Genomic DNA, 22,357 nt, shown 5'->3' with positions numbered 1-22,357 from the left:
TTTAAGGGTACTACCGTTGTTGACCAATTGAGGGCAGAATTTAATAAACAGACAAACCTTCCTGATCGCGCCCTCATTATTAAACAGAATGGTGTAATGGTGTGGGTTCTTTTTCTTTCACTTTAAACAATCAATGTAAATTGTTTATTCATTCAAGGATTATGCTGGGCCAATAATAACCGTTATTTTTGATATGTCCCTTTTCCTGGTTGAAGATACAATTAGAAGGGATTTGTTTGTTTTCTGCCTTCATCCCATCAATAAAAATATATATATTAGCAGATTTGATACACAATGACTTTGAACGAATATTCGGATTGTTCATTGTTTCAAGAATTATTTTCCAGAACTTTAGTTTGTTTTGAGGGGTTCCTCGAAGCCCGGCTCACCGCCCCCGGAAGGGAGGAACCAGCAGCCTGGCGTCAGCCGGCTGGGGAGGACAGATACCGTGTTGTGAGACACACACACAACCACACACACACGCACACACTCACACGCAGCGTTGTGAGGAAGCGCGCGCACGCAGACACACGCGCACGTACACACACGCGCACGCACACACGCACAACCTGTGTTGTGGTGCTACAGGAAGCTGCTCCTTTTAAGTGAACCGTGCGGCTCAGTCTGCCAGTGGACCGAGGCGCTTTACTGAGTCGGTTTACGGTACCGAGTCAGTTTGGATCCACTTTATAACCTGAGACATGAACCTCCGGGAGGTTCTGCTGGTCTGCTGCTCGCTGGGGACCGTGGGAGGTGAGTTAGACTGATATCTAAACCAGTGAGTGAGGAGATAGGTAGCATGGATAGTTAGTAGGAAAGGACCAGGAAGTGTTCTGGGTAATCGGATCTGGACAACATGTCAGGCGGGGCTGGGAAACTTCTGCAGCTCTTGTCTTCAGAACATTACTACATTATCACAGGAGCTACGGGGTGGTTAACATGATCGAGACATGGGACTACAGGTTTACATGTTCATGTTAGAGACATGGGACTACATGTTAACATGTTAATTGCTTGAGGCATGGGACTACAGGATAACGTGTGGTCCTTCGGGGGGGCACACCGTGAGACGTAGGTAGGACTACAGGTTTACCGGGCGGTCTAGAAGTTACCTCGACACCAGGATCAGGTCGTGAACTCTGAAGTATTCCCTATGAGCAGATCAGTACTGATGTGCCTTCAGACGAAACCAACTTCTCCAAGAAGTGGGCTAAAGAAGCGTTCGTTTGTTTCTCGTCGTTCAAGTGAATATCTGGAACCCGCTCCTTTATTTGCATGCTAAACATCCGGTGTTAGATATGAACCAGTGCTAGAACACCAACACGGTGTGTGCTTCTGCAGCGGTCGTTTTTTTTATTGCATACATTTGTTTATTAGTATTCATTTATCATTAGTAAGACCACCAAACCTCTTCTGTCCCACCGCAGTGCTTCCCCCTCCTATGTGGGCGTTGTTCAGCAGCCCATAAACTACCGTCGGTCTCCTTCCTAACGTCAATCATAGACCTGTGTCCTTTCACTATGTCCGATATGAGCTATGACTGTTGTTACCGTCTTTTTTCTAGTCTGATTGAGGTAATACACGCTCTGCATCGGTGGCTGCAGACCCAGGTTATTGGACAGCAGCAACACACCGGTTCTGTCTTTACTTGGTACAGATGGGATGTGAGATCTTATTCCCAGCTGTGTTGAGGGAGGGTTCACACGTCATGAACAGCTCTGGAAGTCTTGCAGCAGTTTTCAAGTATCACAATTTCCCTCAGTATTCAAGACAGTGATTTGGGTAAAATGCACCACACATTCTGTTCTCCCCCATATTAAAAACCTTTTTCAACACAGTTGTAGCTAGTCAATGGCGGATATCAGCAACATAGCAATTGGTACTGTCAACCATGTCAAAGTGCTATGCTGCAAAATCTGTAGTCTGCAACACATCCAGGGAATGAATCACCATGGGAAGATAAAACCCGTCAATACATTGATCTCCTTATCTCCTGTCTCCTTATCTTATCTCCTTGAACCTAGATGAATCATTATGGTTTATCTTTTCAGTTTTATCTCAAGAGAAGTGGATTGGTATATTGGGGCCTCTTCAATAAGCTTTTCTTCCTAGCATCAGAATGCTGTGAGACATTTTGGAAACCAATTGATGGTTTATGACAGATGCCCATGTTGGCAGTTGGCTAGCATGCATGCTATAAGATTGTTTTGGTTGATACTAAAGGAGCTTAAGGTCAAACAGGTCAAGGTTTACACCTGCTGGTCATATGAATAATAGTCATCATGCATGCTAATATGAGCGTGCCTATTATTTAATGCCCCTGTTGAACAAATACAGGCTTATGATCGCACAAAGGGCCCAATTGATCCTAAACAACACTGCCTTCTCCCAAAAGATGTATCGGCCCGCAGGCTTTCCGATATGGAGCCTATGTGCTTTATTATGTTGAGTGGGAGATGAATCAGATATTGAGCGTTCACTAGAGAGCAGGTTGAGACTCATGTTGATGGCCAACATGGCACACAACTAGAATCAGTCACTTCTCAATTATGCTGATGGACCTTTTTAAAAACCTTAACATGTGTTATTGATCGGTTGGAAGGCCGTAATAGAAGTGACCAATCATTCACATGTAGACTCTGGTAAATGGGATTGCCTTTTTCCTTTGCATCGTTCCCAGAATTATTGGCTTTAAATTGTCACATCTTTGGTAGATTTCCCGGGAAATATTTTAAAGTACATAACTATGATTCTATTATCTTTTTTATACGTTTTCTTGTTGTAGTCTCACTCTGCCCGTTATATCAGTGCAACCCTACAACTCTTTGATGGTTCCTGTGTTCCGCCATGACTCTAGTTGGTGACTCTATTGGCCGAAACACAGCCTGTCGGTTGTTTGGGATCACTCCTCCGACAGCTACTGTGCAGCGCTAGGAGAGCCACGCAGAGGGCTGGGGTTTGAGGCCTGCAGCCCCTCACCGTGCTACTTTGTTCCAGGGATTAGGGCGGTGACATACAGATGGTGTCGTCAGCCATGCAGGGTAACCACCAGCAGCTTGTCTGACGTGGACAGAGATCACGCGTCTACCTCAGGGCGATCTCTGTGCTGTTTACTATCACGGATACTTCCCTTTTTTTTCTCGCACTCAAACGGGGCTTATTGTTGGAAGGTTTTCCCCCTGAGTCATTCCTCGACATGTTATCTCTTGCCTGGACCGGCCTCCAGCGGTGAACCTTTGGTCCTTTCAGTTTGCGATGCATTTGGGAGTGTCCACATGAATCAGTTCCTGTTACTAACTAGAGCTTGCACATAAGGGACTCTTAGTCACATTGTTGGCCAAGGGGGTTCATTCCACTATTTGCTTCAAACACAGTGCCTAAATAGAGAGGCCTGATCTCCCACTAGCCAATCCCAATGTAGAGGACAATATCTGTGACCTCTTGACCAACAGAAAGGTGTGAAACTGGGTCAAGTAAGCTATGGGCTAGCCTGGGGCTAAGTAGTGAGCATTGTGAAAGCCCCTTTCTGCTGAATCCTCTGTGCCAAATACCTACGGTTCAGTTATGCATCAAAAGCTGTCAGAGCAGGAATGCTACGGAAAGGCTAAGAGTCGTAACAGTTTAAATGCCGGGGAGTGGACTGGAGACCTTATTCTCTGTGCAAGGATAATATATTTTTTATTGTGCTTTGTTTCTACAGGACGTTGTACTTCATTTAGAGAAAACCTAACAATGGTTTGGTATGTGACATACTTCACATTTATTTTCAAATTGTACTTATTAATTAATGGTTGTTAAGTTCTTTTTGACAGCATTTGGTAGCATATTATAGCAGCATAATCTTATTTACAGCTTAATCCACTTTTATGAGTGCATATTTTATTGATCGTTAGAGCAGTGATGTGGAAGAAGAGACTGACACACTAAACCAAACCTTACTATGTAGTTGAAGTGAAATTGCTAAAAACACAATTTATGTCAGCGATAAATAAATACATGGATTATGCTTTTTCTAGTTATTTCCATGCTGTTCATACAGCTTATTAAAATGTATTTTGCCCATTAGAGACAAGTGTTTGTAGATCGCCTATCGATGTACAATTTGTAATCTTGCCTGTCGGACATCAATATTGTCAGGTCTGATTTGGTTTGTACACCCTTTGATGCAAATAGCTCTTGTGAGAGATGCCAATAATCATATTTTGCCAAATGTGGCAAGGTGCTTCAGCCTATGGTTGAGAGGGAAGTCTCTCCTCTCACAGTATGCCCTGCAGACTGTCTAGTGATAGAGTGGCACGCACTTTGCTATGCCATTGCTGATTGGTTGGAACAGACCTGCTTGCGATGCACATTACACACATGTTTTCTAAGCGAGTACAGAAGTTACCACTCTTAGGAGTGCCACTGATATACTGCGTGTAATGTCCTAGAAGAATCTACAAATCCCTTTCCCTCCCCTCACTGCTCCAATACTGTCACTCTGGCATTATATCTGGTTGATGTTTACAATGTACTCTTCATTCCTGTATTTCCACATGGGCTGTGTACAAACAGGAAGTCAAGGTAGACTCACTAAGAGCTGTTTCACTGACGCAACTGACTGTTTTTCTGTATGCATAAACAAAATGACAGCAGCAGAAAATAACCAGTTTGTCTTGTATTATCTCCATTAACCTACGGTGACGACCTGCTGCCTCAGTGGGGCAGAAGGTAGACCTTATTCCCTGGATAATCCAATCGTCTAAGTGCACTCTGCCTTCTGTTTTGGGTATCAAACGTTGTCTGTTGTTTTCTCTGACTCTTTAAATCAAGTAACGGCATGAAACAAAACTCTGCTGCTGTAGGAAGGAGACTTGAAGTGGCAGCATCTCTTTTCCCGGGACAAGATTATAGACCGCAGTATTGTTGTCGTCATGACTACCACATGCTGACCTTTCCTTAATCTTCATCTTTTCCCTTGCCCTTGTTTTGTATTTCATTCATACATCTGCATCATCTCTGTACCCTGATGCTGTGTATGTCCGACTCCGTACATCCGGGGGTGTTGTAACTGGTCAACGACCTCCCTTTGTGACCCTCCTCTCGGTATGGTTCCCAGGGCAGTTTGCGAAGTCTCTGAACCAGTACATCCGTCACTATGAGGGGCTGTCCTACGACACTGAGGCTCTTCACAGCAGCCACCAGCGGGCCAAGAGGGCCACCTCCCACCGAGACAAGACGCTACAGCTGGACTTCCACTCCCATGGAAGGTGAGTCACGCATCGCATCACTCACACCTCTCCATGCTACACACACGCACACACTACTCAGGAGTTTAAAAACACGATTAGGGAGTCCCCGATTAGGGACTCGAAGATCCACTGTTCGTGCCGTCATTGATCCAACCTGTGATGTGTAAGAAACACAAAAATATTAGATTTTAGCCCACAGTGGGGCGGGTCAGTGTATGGATTTTATGCATATCATGACATGAGAACAGATATCTTTCTGTGTCACTATGTTAATATTTGAGCCATCCCAACAATATTATCTCGATATCGAGCGTTTTATCCAGTGGTATGGCTTTGGTATGTGCTATGTGATCTTGTCCATATGGCCCTAGGCCTCAGGCAGACTAACACCATCGTTCTAATACCCGTTCATCAGGGCTGTTTGGAACGTGGCCCTCTGCTCAGTCCTCCGGCTCAGGGCTCCTATTGGCGCAGAGCTCTCGTTGTTCAAAGGTTCTATCAGCGATGTTGGGTGACGACACTTCTGTCGGTATCTGAAGCAAGATCCCAAACAAACAGAGCCCGCTCGCCCCTCTCTTCCGCGTTTCGTACATCCAGTAAAAACTATCATAAAAGCTGCGCAAAACCCCACAACACCCACCCCTTGTCGGTGATTGGATGGAATACTATTTATCTTGGTTTTGAGTGGTTGCTAGTAGCGTTTGTTTTTGTGTGTGATCTCGGAGCACAGGCTGCCTACAGAGACGTGCTTTGGACGGCCTGCTTATGGGGCGGGCAGCTAGCGGATCGTGAGGAAGGGTTAGGTGAATGTCATCATTTATGTTTTCGGCCTAGCATCATTCACTGATGCAACCTTTAAGCTGAAGTCACTGAGCAGTCGAAGCAGAACACATCCTTTCTGAGCCCTGATGGTCTCTCGGTGTGCTTCCTGTTTTCAGAAAGTCAGCTGTGTTGATAAGCAGTTTAATTATGAGGCGTGTCCTGTTGTTTCCGCGGGGACCAGGGGAAAGCAGCTGCAGGATGATTAGATTTGTTTTCCGATGAGTGCAAGGTGCCGCGATGGGAGAGGTTAGTGACGACTGAGATGTGGCATCTACCTGTCATCTACCCATCACCAATTTGTAAATTCTTATATTATTGTTTCTTAAATTCTTGTATCTTTTACTTTAGTTTTTAATTTATTTATTCTATTTGATCCTTTTTTAATTGATTGCTTATGTTCCTGCTTGTTTATATGGTGTTATATATATATATATATATATATATATATATATATATATATATATATCTCTTCTTCATTGTGCATTGTTATTGTCTTAATGTATGCACCTTGATCACCAAGCCAAATTCCTGGTTGGTGTAAAACCCTTCTTGGCAATTAAATCCATTCTGATTCTGATTCTGATCTGATGTGGCATCTACCTGGTGGTAATTTCAGGTATTGGCCAGGGATAAAGTATGGTTTCAGACAGTAGGATACAAACAGAAGCAAACAGGGTCGTGGGAGAGCTGCGAAAACAGAAATGAAGGACTTTCAGGTCTTTTGTTTTAGATTTGTCTGGGGCACTTTGTAAGGATATAAAGGTTTTTGTTGTGTTGATTTGAACAATGACACCTGACTTTGCTTCCTAAGAAGCAGGTGCTGTTGAAGATGGTACCAACACCCCCCTACTGGTGTGCTTAAGGCAAAGTTATCCATCTGGATATACTTGGCTTGCCGCTTATTTATTTCATTTGTCGATATTGCAGCAAACTTGCTTCTATTGTTCAGGTTTCTGCTGTGTGCTTTCATTAAGATATGGGTTAGGGTTAGGAGCTCAACCTCTTGTTGGGCTCTGTGCGTCCGAACCTGATACTGCTGCACACTGCCTCGTTCCATCCCTCCCTCGCCAGGGATTTCCCCTGCGAGGGAGGGCGAGGTCAGGGAGAGCGGGGACATGTCTGGGGATTGACCCACGCATGCTGTCCAGTCCCTGATTCACTGATCAGGAGAGGGGGGTTGTCAATACGTGACGTGTGAGAGTCCAAGGCTCCAGTCAATGGGTCTTTGCTCTTCGCTCTCACCATACCATCGATGCATCTCTATCTAATTATTTTGTCTCTAATTTAATCAAAGACTCTAATGCTGATTAAAACACGTGGCTTTAAATGTTGTACAGTGGGCATCGTGCTGCACTCTGCAGGAGTGCAGCAGGAAGGAGTCGGAGGGAAGTGTAGTGAGGTGAACTTGACCCCCTGGAAGCAGGAATCCGGCGTCCGTTCTCAGTGTCATCAGCCTCTGGTCCCCAGCGTGAATTCCCTGCATGTTCCTCTCTCTGGGAGCGAGTGGGGAGGGTGTTGTGGTAATTGTCCTGCTCCTCCAGCCCCAATCAGGATTAACTTAATCCTGCGCGGGGCTGCGGCTGGAGGCTTGCTGGGGGTTACATCACGTCCGACCAGAGCGGCAAACGGCAACGCTCAAACAGCCACACAACCTGGCCCGCGGAGTGAGGCACTGGCGCATGTGTGACCAGCCCTCCTCAATGTTGAGCCAAAGTGTGTTTTATTAACACACTGTAACTGTTGGCTCTTTATTGGATTCACATTTTGACCTGCAACACGATTAATCATGAAGACGACCACATCTACAGCCTTCCTTTATCAGGGTCCTCCCAGTCCGGCTAATGGGCTGGGATCTAATGGTTCTCCCAGTCCGGGTAATGGGCTGGGATCTAATGGTCCTCCCAGTCCGGGTAATGGGCTGGGATCTAATGGTTCTCCCAGTCCGGCTAATGGGCTGGGATCTAATGGTCCTCCCAGTCCGGGTAATGGGCTGGGATCTAATGGTCCTCCCAGTCAGGGTAATGGGCTGGGATCTAATGGTTCTCCCAGTCCGGGTAATGGGCTGGGATCTAATGGTTCTCCCAGTCCGGCTAATGGGCTGGGATCTAATGGTTCTCCCAGTCCGGGTAATGGGCTGGGATCTAATGGTTTCCATGTGGTGACTCTGAGCCTCCCCAGTGATGGAGACCTTTCTGGATGGAGCTAAATGCACAAGTTTTGTGTCAGTACCAGGGCGGACCACTGATTGGACACAGACAGACAGACAGACCGATACACACTGGTCTTCCTGGCTCCCGAGAGGGCCGTGAGGCTCTGGTGGTGAGCGGGTTACGAGGCCAGTGGGATCCTCAAGCTTTGGCTGAATTACCGCTCGTAATCAACTTGAGAGCCAATAAACTCCAGACGCTGTTTTTACAGCTCCTGCTCCACGTGTCGTGCATCTGTCGTGGGGACAAGATTTAAAAGCTCAACCAAGATACTCAAGGAGCACACCTACATGCACATTTACTAGCTGCTGCTCGTAATACTATTCTACTACTACTACTACTACTACTACTACTACTACTACTATAACTACAACTGTCACTACTATTCGTACTACTCGTCCCACTATCTTCACTAACTTAACCTTCAAGACCTTTGTTGTGTACCCGTCACACAGAGGGGATCTCTGTATCTGAATTGCCCCTCTAAACTCTAGTGTACTACAGAGGGATGTCTACGTAGGGGATGAGGGAACAACGGGGCCGAATCGAACACAGCCCGAGTCTTTGAAGAGCACCAGATCCCAGAGCTCCATCCCGATGCTGCAGCCAGGCTGCTGTTATACGCTCAGAGCTGACGGCTCCGTGAAGACCTCCATGACGGCGTTCTACCCCTGGCGTGCTGAGTCTGGGGGGGAGAGGAAACGAGCCAACGTGATGGGCTGTTGCATCGTAAACATTGACATTGATACCTTGATCATTTGATGTTTGATATTGTAGGTTTGATGTCATCTATACCCCATGTTCTGTAAACCAAGTGCCCTGATACTGTAAAGGATTTACTAGGGCTGGGTAAAAATATTGATTCATCAATGCACTGCAATTTATTGTTCTCGATTCAGAATTATTTTTTAATCAATTATTTCCATAAAAAAAAAAATGAAGCATACTCGCTTCTCATAATCGAGAAGCGAGTATGCCTAAATGTACATGCCCTTTTACATTTGTCCAAGTTATGATTATTACTTTTATGCTGCAAGTTTAGCTCGGGAACAATACTATACAATGGTGTATTCCCTTTTTGCTAGTTAAAGCACAATGAAATGGTTAATTCATTATGAAATGGTTAATTCATTTTGAAATGGATCATTCTAAATAATATTTAGGTATTTTTGTCATCGTTTTTATTTTTCATAGGCACGTATTATTGAATCGATATCGAAGCAATTGGATCATTTTTGAATCGATGTATATCGAATCAAGACCTAAAGAATTGAATTGAATTGTGAGGTACCTGGCAATACCCAGCCCTAGGATTACTCCCTCCATCCAGTAGGGTACCATGCTGATGCCTGTGATATAGATCCCCCCCATCCCTGTGGGGAGGGGAGGGTGTTATAGAGCCACTCCCTGCTGGGCTCTCCACGTCTCCCTCAGCCTCTGAAGCACAGGTCATGTGCATCTCATGGGACCTGCCTTTACCATTCAACACACACGAGGTAACAAAAGGATTAGCACAAGTACAGAATGGGGCCCGCTCACGCGTTCTCCTCAGGCTCCAGGCTTCTCCTCACGTGATACGCCTCAAAGCCTGCACTTGTGTGACTGTAGTCCTGATGTGTTTCTTCTCTTCGTTCATGTATTTCTCTTCAATCATCAGAAAACCTTTATGAAACTCTTTGATTTTATTTATTATCGTGTTAAATGTTAGCACATTATGGTGTTGTGGAGTGTCATTTAAGCCCCTTGATTTACTACGGAGTTAAGTTGTTTGGGGGCCTTTTTAGAAACCATTTGCCACAGAAGCCCATTGGCTGAGAGTGTACAGACCAGTCATGTGGTTTCACCGTCTTTCTGCCAAAGGCCTGGTTATTTACTGATTTTTAGGCTTCATTGCGGAGCTGACCTAAATGATGTCCTGCCGGGCTTGACGCTAGAACCTTTTGAGTCTGATGCTGGGCCAACATTCCTGTCTAAATGAACACAGAAAACACATCGGGCCTCTTCCATGTGGTCCTTCTGTTTCGAGGGATTAGGCTGCCGCGTTTGTTACAAGGCCGAACGTGTCTGTTGGTTGAGGTTATATCAACCAACAGATATAACCTCAACCAGTCAATCACTCGTTTCCTAAAACAGGCCTGCAGGGTAGACTGACATTACGGAGTCCACCTTCAGACCCATAGAACCTGAAGGACCACAACAAACTTTTTCTGGGATTTTATTCCTTCATAGTTTCTTAACATTTGCTTTGTTTGAGCACAAAACCAAATGATTTAATTTTGTCTTTGTAAGTTTCCACTCTCTACTTCTACACCACCTTTGTGCCTTCTCAAATAATGAGCCTTACAAAGTGTAATTTAAATCTGAACAAAGGGATGTTCAGAGAGAAGAACAGCTGAGTTATCAAAGCACCCTTCTATTCATACTAATTCATAGTATAATAACATCCTTCCTCATTGTTGGAAATGAGGAAAGACCTGAAATATGCAGCAGCTCCTGCAACAGAACATATATTAAAAGCTAGTAAATACTTTCTTCAAAATTACAGATTGGCATAAGTTACGTTTTTCTGTAAGTGTGATCATAGTTTCCCTCTCCCAAGTCCAGAAAGGCGTAAAGAATGTGTTCAGTCATGGTTTTCTCTCTGTTTTTCCACTCCAGGTATTTCAACCTACGGATGAAACGGGACACAAAGTTATTTTCTCCAGACGTCGTCATAGAAGTTTCCGGGGTGGAGGAGCCAGTGGATACGTCTCACATTTACACCGGGGAAATATTTGGTAAGACCAGCAAATCCCTCGAGAACATTCTTGGGTTAGTAAAGTAAATGTCGATGGAAATTCCAATGAAACCTCATATGTGGAGTGGAGTCCTCATTTTGGTAACTTTTTTAAGTATAACCCATGATTTCAAGGAGCAACGTGTAAGATATGAGTTTAAGACATTCAAAAATGAACTACAATTATCAACAGATTGTAAGGAAATAAAAGTTTTGAGATAAAAACGTGTTTTATGAATTGTGTACGTATCATGTTCGATGTGTCATGTTGCAGTGAGTTTACTTAAAGGGAAACTTGCGGATAACGGCTGCAGCTTTCCTACCCAATACAGTTAAGGTCTAAGGTCTGTTAAGGTCTAAGTTAGCCATTTGTTGATATCCGGTTCAAAGTAGTGGGAACACAAAAGGGTTGAACACCACAACTTTCTGGTAGTATGCTGCCCCCTATTTGTTCGGAGTGTGGAAGTGCACCTTTAAAACCAAAAACGTGGGGTCCTCTTCCCTTCCTCGTCTCACGTTCCCCTCCGCTGTGTTCAGGGGAGAAGGGGACACTGACCCACGGGTCGGTGGTCAACGGTCGCTTCGAGGGCTTCATCAAGACCCAGCAGGGCGTGTTCTACGTGGAGCCCACGGAACGCTACCTCAAACGCCAGGACGCAGCCTTCCACTCAGTCATCTACCATGAAGACGACATCCGTGAGTCTGCCTCACAGCAACGTCTACATTATACTCTATGGGAAAGCTATTGACTTTAAAGGAACCTGCGAAATACAACATTTACCCTAATATCTTTGTTCATAGATTATGTATCTGGGTCTAAACTGCTTGCCAAGAATGCTTCCATGCAGTTGTGTCTGTGTTCATTTATTTAAAGGATTGAAGCCGAGCGTCATTCTCAGCGTACTTGACCATTCGACGTATACATTTAGCTTTTAAAAGCAGATTTAAAATGTTCTTTACAAGATAACATTGAGAAGATGGACTAGAATAAACCAAAAGTATGCTGACTGCTAAACCAGGGGAGGATGGAGGCAGCAGTATAAAGCACCGCAGTGAAAGCTGGTTTATGACAATGATCCAGTAGAGTGGCGTCGGACTGGGGCGCCCCTCTCTCCTCTGGCAGCGCCCTGCAGAGGACGGGACGCCCCGTCTCCTTCAGCTCTGGGACTCTGGGACGAGGAGGGTGAGGGGATGGAGGATCTGGGAGGGGATGGGAGGGTTGGTTCAGAGACGTCGAGGGAGCTTGCACATGCCTAGCTTGGATCAAGTGATTCAGGACCCTCACGCAGACGGGAAGCCAGGGTAGAGATGCCTCGATCATTGTTTTTAATTGCTTGCTACAAGGCGGCCTGGGCAGCACTCTGCACCGAGCGGGGGAACGGCTGTGGTCAGCGAAACGGGGGCTGAGGCTCGGGATTGGATTCATGTAATGTGGTCTGAGGGGGTGGGGGGGGGGAGCCCCTCGTATGATGGGCTCCTCGGACAGGACGCTGGAGAACAGAACAGTACCGGATGCAGAGGAGAGCTGAAGGAAGGAGGAGACACGCTTACAGCACGGAGGAAACGAGGAGAGATTAAAGTCGAGGAGTGGATGGACACAAGGATGAGGGAAGATTATAAAATACAGAAATAAACAACACAATGGATTTATTTATAATTCATGAGCACATCCATGTGATCATAAATAAAATCTAAATAACTACATTTAGATCTAGAATGATTAATAAAACTAAATAACAGTAGATGACAGCTAACTAACAAATTCATGATGCACTTGTGCTACGGGCATCATGGAACGCTTTGAACAGTCTAACAGATGTTACTGTACAAACAACAAATAACTGCTTTGCCTAAGATTGGACCTGGTTTGGAGGTATGACCGTCGATGACGGGGGATGCAGATGATCTGTACGGTGCATCAAACACTAGACTCAAAGAAACGTAAAGTTTAATCCCCTCTACTCCTCTTGGATCATCAGAAGTTTGACCACATGCTGAGAAGAATCTCTGAATGTGTTGCCTGCTGGTCCTATCGCCCCAACTAGCTGAGCGAGTTCACTCAACAGAGACTGGCACCAGCCACAACTTGTGCTCTGTGTGTGATCTCCTCCGTCGGACCACAGAAACCACAGCATACAGAGACAGAAGGGGGAACTCTCTACTGTGTTCATGTCGTATTCCACTGGCTTTTGATGGATGTTAGTGGAGGAGAACCGATTGAGGATATATTTAAGAAACGCTTGTTTCTAAACACCTTTGTTCCCGGTCCGGTCCGGTGAAGGCCCGGTGATTTGCATATGAATCAGGGGGCAGTTACTCTCTCGGACAAAGAGCGCTTTAGCCGTCGACATTGAAAACACAGGAGGTAGTCAGGAGGGAAATGCATTGTTCCCCCCCCCGTGTGTGTGTGTGTGTGTGTGTGTGTGTGTGTGTGTGTGTGTGTGTGTGTGTGTGTGTGTGTGTGTGTGTGTGTGTGTGTGTGTGTGTGTGTGTGTGTGTGTGTGTGTGTGTGTGTGTGTGTGTGTGTGTGTGTGGGGGTCTGGTGACAAACACGAGGCTTGCTGGGGAGAAGTAGTGACATAATTTATGCTGCTCTGGTCCAGAGTCTCTTGAATATTATTATTAAGTATCTTCTCATGAAGCGTCATAAGAATTGTGGTGAGAAAGGCTCTGGAGTTGGCAGCTGATTGGGTTGGATTGGCCCTTTACTTTCATTGCTTTGACTTTGGTAGGAAATCCCTTTTAAACAGAATGAATACTGAATGGGATAATTGCTTACTATTACAACTATTTATGTTGAGCAATGTTCATAGTTTTAATTTCATCATGCTTTCATTTCTATATATATAATGTATATATAGAAATTAGTATTTTTTTTATAAAAATACTTGTGGTCACTTGCGTCACTTGCAACAGAGAATTTCCATGTATTGTGCATAGCCCTGATTCCAATTACACTAAATAATAGAACAGATGGAAGAAATGAAACGTAAGAGCATGGCAAAACAAATTTAACATGAGCTGTAAATCACGATGCCTATTATGTCAACATTTAAAGATGGATCGAGGCCTGGACTATTCTTACTTTATCATGCTGAATCGTTAAATACTTTATTCATTGTTTATTCATCTCCTCCCCTCTCCTCTCCTCTCCTCTCCTCCTCTCCTCTCCTCTCCTCTCCCATTCTCCTCTCCTCTCCTCTCCTCTCCTCTCCTCTCCTCTCCTCTCCTCTCCTCTCCTCTCCTCTCTCAGAGTACCCCCATAAGTACGGCTCTGAGGGTGGCTGTGCGGACCACTCTGTGTTCGAGAGGATGAGGAGGTACCAGGAGTCGGCCACGGAGGAGCCCGTCCAGGTGGGAGTCTGCACCACATGCCCCCCGGTCTCTAGTCCAGACCCCTGGTCCTGGTGTCTGGTCTCTGGTCCAGACCCCCTGGTCTCTGGTCTCTGGTCTCTGGTCCAGACCCCCTGGTCCTGGTGTCTGGTCCAGACCCCCTGGTCTCTGGTCCAGACCCCCTGGTTCTGGTCTCTGGTCCAGACCCCCTGGTCCTGGTCTCTGGTCCAGACCCCCTGGTCTCTGGTCCAGACTATAGACGGTTTGTCTTGTATTTATAAAGTGAGTAGGACCTTAAGTCCTATTCACTTTATAAATAAAGTGGGTTTTATTTTATCACCTTTAGGTGATCAAATATCTCTCCCTTATCTTACACATCTGTCACATTAATAACATTTCCTCCAGAGTCCATTGGGGTCAGTGGTAGCTGGTCAAGATTTAACTTCAATCGACCCGACTACTCCACACACACGCACACGCGCACAATAAAATGTATGCAAACTGTAAGCAGGCCCTCAGCCAGTCGCTCTCTGTGAGTGGTTCCTCAACGCTTGCTGTCTGTCCGTCTGTTGCCTTCAGGGCCACTCGGTGCACGATGAGGAGGACCTTCCTCCTGGTCCCGTCATCCTGAGGAAGAAGAGGGCGGTGGCGGTGGAGAAGAACACCTGCCAGCTCTTCATCCAGACTGACCACCTCTTCACAAAGTACTACGGCTCCACGGAGGCGGTCATCGCCCAGGTACAGACACACGCACGTCGGCCCATTTGTTGTGATGCTTATTTGAATCCACAGCGTCCTTTAAAACAGGAGTTTGGTTCTGTTCTTCAGATCTCCAGCCACGTGAAGGCCATCGACTCCATCTACCAGGCCACCGACTTCCTCGGTATCAGAACCATCAGCTTCATGGTCAAAAGAATAAGGGTGAGTCGTGTGTGTGTGTGTGTGTGTGTGTGTGTGTGTGTGTGTGTGTGTGTGTGTGTGTGTGTGTGTGTGTGTGTGTGTGTGTGTGTGTGTGTGTGTGTGTGTGTGTGTGTGTGTGTGTGTGTGTGTGTGTGTCCCCCCCTTCTTCTTCTACCATAGTTTTCCTTCCAAAAGTCATATTTTCCACTAGAGTGACTCAGGATTGAGTGCTGTAGTTCCAGGAACTACAGCATTGTGAGGCCAGTTTTAATACAAAGACGGAAAGATTTGACCATAAACCCATAAATAATAATACCATAAATAAGATATTTAATAACCAGGCCGCAGAGTGAAACTGATTCAACGACGCTGGTCACCGTTTCCTGTCTGATGAGCGGCTCTATTTCCTGTTTAGATTAACGGGACGACGGAGGAGAAGGATAAGAACAACCCCTTCCGGTTCCCCAACATCGGCGTGGAGAAGTTCCTGGAGCTGAACTCGGAGCAGAAGCACGATGACTACTGCCTGGCCTACGTCTTCAGCGACCGGGACTTTGACGACGGCGTGCTGGGCCTGGCCTGGGTGGGGGCGCCGTCAGGTTGGTCCCGCGGCCACAAAACCACACGCCTACATACACCTGGCATCCAAAACTCGGTATACTAAGTGTTCTAGACCTCCACGGTTATTGTAAGTGGAGCTTGCACTTTAATTCAGTGTCTAAAACCGCGGCACAACAATGAAGCAACAGCCATCCAGTGGTCAACGCCAAGGCTAAATCATTAGGATGAGTTCTGTTGAGCTACTGACAAAAGGTTATGAAAGAGTAATGAACGACCGGCAGAAGCCGAGCCACCAGAACAGCACCGGCGTCATGTTGCTCTGGACAGATGGAAAGATGGAAGGATGCACAGTGAGAGGCTCCAGCAGTCCCACATTATGTGAAGTGCTCTGCCTGTGTTTGTGCCCCGCCCCCTTTAATCACTAGACTAGCGTCTAGCGTCTCTCCTAGACACACTTAGACTATTTCTTGAGGACCGATAAAGAGCTGAAGCACTACTTTAGCTCCCAGAAACCGATGGAGGAATACTCACTGAACGATGTTCTGTAGTAATGTCTCGGTGGCCTTTCTGCCCTCTTCCTGTTCCAGGCCAAGTGGTTAACAAATGGCGCAATTAAAAAATTAAGGAATTAAATACAACCTCATCATATAATATGCAAGCTGATCTCAACATTTTTATCTTCAATTGAGGTTGCATATTACCGAGCACGAACTTAATTGCTCCTCAAAGACTGTTGTTTACTTCAGCGTGCCTCATGGTGATCCACCAAGCCTATCGAGAGAAAGAGATCAACATGTGCCCCCTTTCCACCGACTGTACCAGCTCAACTCGCCTCCACTGGGACTGCCTTGTTTTGCGTTTCGATCGCCAAAATGAGGTACCTGGTACCTGGTACCTTTTTAGTCTCATCTCCATCCAGGTTCCAAGAGAGCTGATCTGATACAGATGCTGATCTGACCTGAACAGGCTCCTGGCCACTGATTGGCCAGAGTGACACCACTGGACACATAATGATGGGCGCGAGTCGTCCAAGCTTGATACCTGTCACCCGACACCCGGCATCTTTAAATACTAGCATCAGCGTTCAGTCGACAATAGTGATTGATTATTCAACATTGCAGGATCAGCACGCACGAACACGCCGTGGACCGTGGCAGAGGTGGAGACGCTCCTGTGTGTAGCCCTGTCTGTTTATGTGTCGCGTGGATAGTGTCACTGCAGTCTCGTGCATGCGTGCTATGATGACCCGCCCACGTTGAAGAGATACTTTCTAGACGTGCCTGGAACCAAACCAAGTCGTGCCACGTCATGGCGAGTTGAGTGTGTACTGTCGGTGGAGAAGGAGCACTAGTGTCCTAGTTGATGCATCTTAACACTTGCTACCATCAGGGTAGTTCTAGGGATCAGTACATTGTGGATGTTATTGTGGAGGATGTTGTTGACTCACGGAGGAGGGATGTCTTCCGCCCCCTGCTGGAGGGAGGGCAGCTTGTCTTGTTTTCGGTTTCTTTTCTTGGAATCTGTTTCTTTTCTCTGTAATAAAATAGTCACACACAGTTTAGGAGGACCTGCCCTCTCTGCTTTCACAATCTTCAAGTTTTTTTTATTGATTGATCTATCTACATCATGAAGGAACAATGTATTCGCATATAATTGTCCTTGCACTTAAAAATAGTACTTAGCATTGTCTACCCTCTTATCCTAGCTGTCTTTGCTGTATACATGGAATGGGTTAACCTAGTGATGGTCAGTGCTTGGCGCTTGGTTCTATGAACATCCTTACTGTACCGACAGCCACGTATTGTTGTTTCTCTTTCTTCTGACAAATGTCCTGGTTGTAAGTCGCTCTGATAAACGCCCTGAATGCAAATGTAAACGCATATCATTTGAGCTCTGGATTCTCTTCTACTTCCAGGAAGTTCCGGGGGCATCTGTGAGAAGAGCAAGCTGTACTCGGACGGGAAGTGGAAGTCCCTGAACACGGGCATCATCACGGTGCAGAACTACGGCTCCCACGTGCCGCCCAAAGTCTCCCACATCACCTTCGCCCACGAGGTCGGCCACAACTTCGGCTCTCCGGTGAGTACCTCAGGACCCCCCCGCCCCCTCTCATGCCCCCCCTCCCCCCCCTCTCATGCCCCCCATTCCCGCACACGGCCCGTAGCGTCCCCTAAAACACCAGGGCCTCTCCGATGTCCCGGTGTCGGAGACATAACCTCCTGACGCTGACCCCCCCCTCAGCACGACTCGGGGACGGAGTGCACCCCGGGGGAGTCCAAGGTGCAGACGCAGAAGGAGCAGGGGAACTACATCATGTACGCCCGCGCCACCTCTGGGGACAAGAGGAACAACAACAAGTTCTCCGTCTGCAGCATCCGCAACATCAGCAGGGTGCTGGAGAAGAAGAGGGGCGACTGCTTCGTCGGTACGTACCTGTGGGTGTAGGTGTGCATTTGGAGGCATATGCGTGCCTTTTAGGACTGGTGCGGGCTTTTAGGAGCATGTATGTGTCTTAAGAAGCGTCTGCATGTCTTAAGGAGCGTGTGTGTGTCTTTATGAGCGTGTGTGTGTCTTTGTGAACGTGTGCGTTTTTATTTTTTGCGTGCATTTATGTGTGTTGCGTTTGGCTGAGGGTGAGTGTGTGGCGATGTCTGCGTGGCCCCAGTCCAGCTCACCCCACTGGCTGTGTTCCGCTGCAGAGTCGGGCCAGCCCATATGTGGTAACGGCATCGTGGAGGAGGGCGAGCAGTGCGACTGCGGCTACAGCGACCAGTGCCGAGACGAGTGCTGCTACGACGCCAACCAGGACGCCACCATCAAGTGCAAGCTGAAGCCCGGCAAAATCTGCAGGTGAGGGAGACGCGACTCTATCGCAGAAATACGTCCCGATACCTGCATTTTAAGCAGTATCGGAGGAATTGCCAACACTGGTATCGGAACAACTCTACTGATAGTACTCCAATGCCTGAGGTGTGATGTTACGGCCCGGTGAGCTGACGGCTGAGCGGTTGTGTCCCCCCCCCCCTAGCCCGAGCCAGGGCCCGTGCTGCCGAACCGAGTGCACCTATAAGGTCAACAGCGAGATGTGCCGCATGGAGTCGGAGTGCGCGCAGGAAGGGAAGTGCAACGGCCTGTCCCCGCGGTGCCCGGCCTCGGAGCCCAAGGAGAACCTGACCACCTGCCACTCGGACACACAAGTCTGCCTCAACGGGGTGCGTAGAGACACCCGCCGGGACCAGTGCACCGCGCGGAGAGTCACGAGGGGGTCACATTGTGGTGGTGGGAATTGATCCCGGTTCAGAAAACGGAAGGGTACGGTCTAAATGCGGACCGAAGCTGTCCTCGATGGGTTGAACTCAGGTAAGGGAGGGGGGGGTTGTTCAGGAGAGTGTAGGCCTGCAAAGCATTACAGTCCGTCCAGGTCGACCGGCGATTGATGCTGGGCGGTGGCTCAAACAGCGTCTTGTTTCTTTTTCAATGGTCAAAGCGTTACACAAAGGTTACACACAACCCTGGCTCTGACGGTTGTGCCTCCCCAGGGCTGCTCCGGGTCCATCTGTCAGAAGCACAGGCTGGAGGTGTGCACCTGCGCCAGCGAGGAGGGCAAGGACGAGGCCGTGGAGATGTGTCACGTCTGCTGCATGGAGAAAGGTGAGCGTCCCTCAGGGTCGTCTCGGCTCCCCCGCCGCGTCTCGGAGAGCAGCTCTGTCCAGCACAGGGTCGCCGGCGAATATAGAGAGCCGGTGGGCTGGTGACCAGAAGGGGGCGCTAGTTCAATCCCCGGCTCCTCCTGGCCGAGTGTCGTGGTGTCCCTGAGCGAGACGCCTCACCCTCTCTCGCTCTCCCTCCCTCTCCCTCTCCCTCTCCCTCTCCCTCTCCCTCTCCCTCTCCCTCTCTCTCTCTCTCTCTCTCCCTCCCTCCCCCTCCCAGGTAAACCGAACACCTGCAGCAGCACGGGCTCTGAGCGCTGGCAGCAGTTCTTCCAGCAGAAGGTGGTCACGCTGCAGCCGGGCTCGCCCTGCAACGAGTTCCGGGGCTATTGCGACGTGTTCATGAAGTGCCGCCTGGTGGACGCCGACGGCCCGCTGGCCCGGCTCAAGAAGGCCATCTTCAACCCCGAGCTCTACGAGAACATCGCCGAGTGGATCGTGGTGAGCCAGAGGGGCGAGCGGAGCGTCACTGGGGGTCCTACCGCGTGTGGTGTTGGGGCTCGGACCCTCTCTGTGGTGTCCTCGGCCCGGAACACTGGAGCTGGGCGCTACCGACCAGTGTTGGGTTGGCTAATAAACATATGTCACGGCAACCTCCTACGCAATCAGTATGTTGGAGGTGTAAGGCTATTGGGGCTGTCCATACTGCAGCTACTAGCTCGTCTGAGGTGCATCATGGGACATGTAGTCACTGGTGAAACACGGATGTCAATTATGTGAATCCACAGAAGCCTGTTCCATTTCAGCGGCCTATAGGATTTGCAGTGATCTGATCTGTCTGTGTGTGTGTGTGTGTGTGTGTGTGTGTGTGTGTGTGTGTGTGTGTGTGTGTGTGTGTGTGTGTGTGTGTGTGTGTGTGTGTGTGTGTGTGTGTGTGTGTGTGTGTGTGTGTGTGTGTGTGTGTGTGTGTGTTACAGGCCTACTGGTGGGCTGTGCTCCTGATGGGTATCGCTCTCATTATGCTCATGGCCGGCTTCATCAAGATCTGCAGTGTCCACACGCCCAGCAGCAACCCCAAGCTACCGCCCCCCAAACCGCTGCCAGGTGCAGGTAACACTCGCGCCCGGACCGTACACACTTCAGGGGGTGCGTGGAGGGAACGCGCATCATTGGGTGGTGAAGTGGGGGTCGTCTGGGTTTTACCAAGTGCAGTTTGTTCACTAGCTGGCTTCACGAAAAACTGCAACATGTTGATAAAAAGAAAATGGTTGATCAGAGGTCATTTGATTGACCCCACGGTGACCAAAGTGCTACGGAAGTCGTCGTTGTGTGAGGCGTGCTTTTACACTTCGTGCTGCGTTCCCTGCGTCTCGCCACTATCCACAAAAGATGTTTCTGTCCCTCTAGGAACGTTAAATCGGAGGAGGCGTGCCAACCAGCAGCGGCAGCCGGGGCCCCCCAGAGAGAACTACCAGATGGCCCCCATGAGGTCCTGAGGGGCCCAGCCAGCTGCCCTGGTCCTCCTCAGTGCCTCCGAGGGAGCACTTCAGTCCAAAGAGTTCACCCACACACAGACTACCGCAGGACTATGACCTGTTCTCCAGGCCTGCTTCAACAGGAGGAGGCGCCGCCTTCGGGACCGCCTCCCCCTGCGCCCCTTTCGCTCGGCGCGCCCCTCGTCTCTTTAACCCGGAGGTGGTAACGCCGGAGAGGAGCCCTGCATCCAGGGGTATCTCTGTCTCCTCCTGGGAGCAGTGAAGCCTCTCTCCCCCTCGTATTGCACACTACTGTCTCCTTCTTCTTCTTCTTTCTAGCCTGAATTCTGCCACAGTCAGCATGATGGCTGCTTCCTGGGTTTTGGCCGCCAATCAACAAGACATTGCATACAAAAAAAGATTTATAGAGAACTATTTTGCCAATTTGACATGATTTTACACCGCGAGCTGAGAATTGTACCTTTGTAGCTCCAACGCCAGTACAGTCTTTCTTTGTGCAGATAATACCGATTCGTTTTTTTCTCGTACGGAAGACATTTCTCTGCTGTTTAGTGAAGATCATTTACTGTTCACCATCTCAGGATTAAAAAGCAAAAACAGCGTAAGCATGAGAGTAGCAATGTTTACAGTAAGGCCATGCTTAGATTGACAAAAAAAGGCTTTCTTTCCTTTTGCTTGATTGTGATACAACTACCTTCCCTTGAGGCTCTCCTGAGTCCTCTGAAGACCACTTGCCCTCCTGTCCTCTAAGGAGGCTGGGGTTCATGAGACCGAACGGCCAAACTGTTATTGGTGCTATTCTTTGCTATGCTTTTCTTGGATAAGAGTTTTAAATATTTTCTACTCTATATGCGACTATTTAAGTTTGGGCCGCTTGCTATACGATTCTCCCATTCTGTTGATTTTCTTTCCCTGAGATAGTAAAATATTGCACTGAAATATGAGAGATGTAAATTGAGTATTCAAGATCAAATCAGCTCTGCGCGCCTGTCTGGTTTTAATGTCTGCTGTTCTAAGTTTGAACAAGTTTCATTCTAAATTCTGTTCTTTTTATTCTGCCTGTCAATTTCATCAGTTTTTCCTTTTTTAAGTTTTGTGCATACAGGTACATCGCATGCTTGCATAATTGCATGTACTTGTCACACATTCATTAAATATACTTGGTGAAAATCGAACTAATGGGCTTTTGCTATTTCCCGAATGTCTTCCCTTGCTATTTCACCATTTTTAATTCTTCATTAGACTCATTTATAATTGTTGGACAGGCCTCTTCAGTCCATACCCAGATTTGAGGTGAGCCTTAATACAGAGCATTCATTTAATAAATGAATATCAACCAATGACTTGCATTGTTATGCATCTGCCCCGACCTTGCTGCCCT

At 47.7% G+C, this 22,357-nt stretch overlaps 1 protein-coding gene across 2 annotated transcripts; it reads left to right on the top strand.

Annotated features, from left to right (window-relative positions):
• Positions 1-458: 458 nt before the first annotated feature.
• Positions 459-22,295, top strand: adam10a (ADAM metallopeptidase domain 10a). 2 transcript variants are annotated; one of them, XM_056607239.1, is made up of 16 exons: positions 459-753; positions 5,099-5,249; positions 10,919-11,037; positions 11,574-11,732; positions 14,290-14,390; positions 14,949-15,107; positions 15,198-15,290; positions 15,685-15,868; positions 17,746-17,909; positions 18,072-18,255; positions 18,530-18,680; positions 18,859-19,042; positions 19,370-19,481; positions 19,761-19,981; positions 20,458-20,584; positions 20,888-22,295. In XM_056607239.1, the coding sequence occupies exons 1-16, from the start codon at positions 702-704 to the stop codon at positions 20,974-20,976; spliced, it is 2,250 nt and encodes a 749-aa protein (XP_056463214.1). In that variant the 5' UTR covers positions 459-701; the 3' UTR covers positions 20,977-22,295. The 2 variants fall into 2 exon arrangements, with proteins under 2 accessions (XP_056463214.1, XP_056463213.1); XM_056607238.1 differs by having other exon boundaries at positions 20,458-20,590.
• The last annotated feature ends 62 nt before the right edge of the window (positions 22,296-22,357 follow it).

Source organism: Gadus chalcogrammus, chromosome 14 (genome assembly GCF_026213295.1).
Source record: "Gadus chalcogrammus isolate NIFS_2021 chromosome 14, NIFS_Gcha_1.0, whole genome shotgun sequence".
NCBI lineage: Eukaryota > Metazoa > Chordata > Actinopteri > Gadiformes > Gadidae > Gadus > Gadus chalcogrammus.
Note: the sequence above shows the minus strand (reverse complement) of the source record. Positions and strands in the feature narration are given on the sequence as shown.

Excerpts from the sequence above, each read along its gene's own strand:
- adam10a (XM_056607238.1), top strand. The coding sequence starts at position 702 with ATGAACCTCCGGGAGGTTCTGCTGGTCTGCTGCTCGCTGGGGACCGTG. Across the intron at positions 5,250-10,918 it reads GACTTCCACTCCCATGGAAG|GTATTTCAACCTACGGATGA; the intron begins GTGAGTCACGCA and ends TTTCCACTCCAG. Across the intron at positions 20,591-20,887 it reads CAAACCGCTGCCAGGTGCAG|GAACGTTAAATCGGAGGAGG; the intron begins GTAACACTCGCG and ends CTGTCCCTCTAG.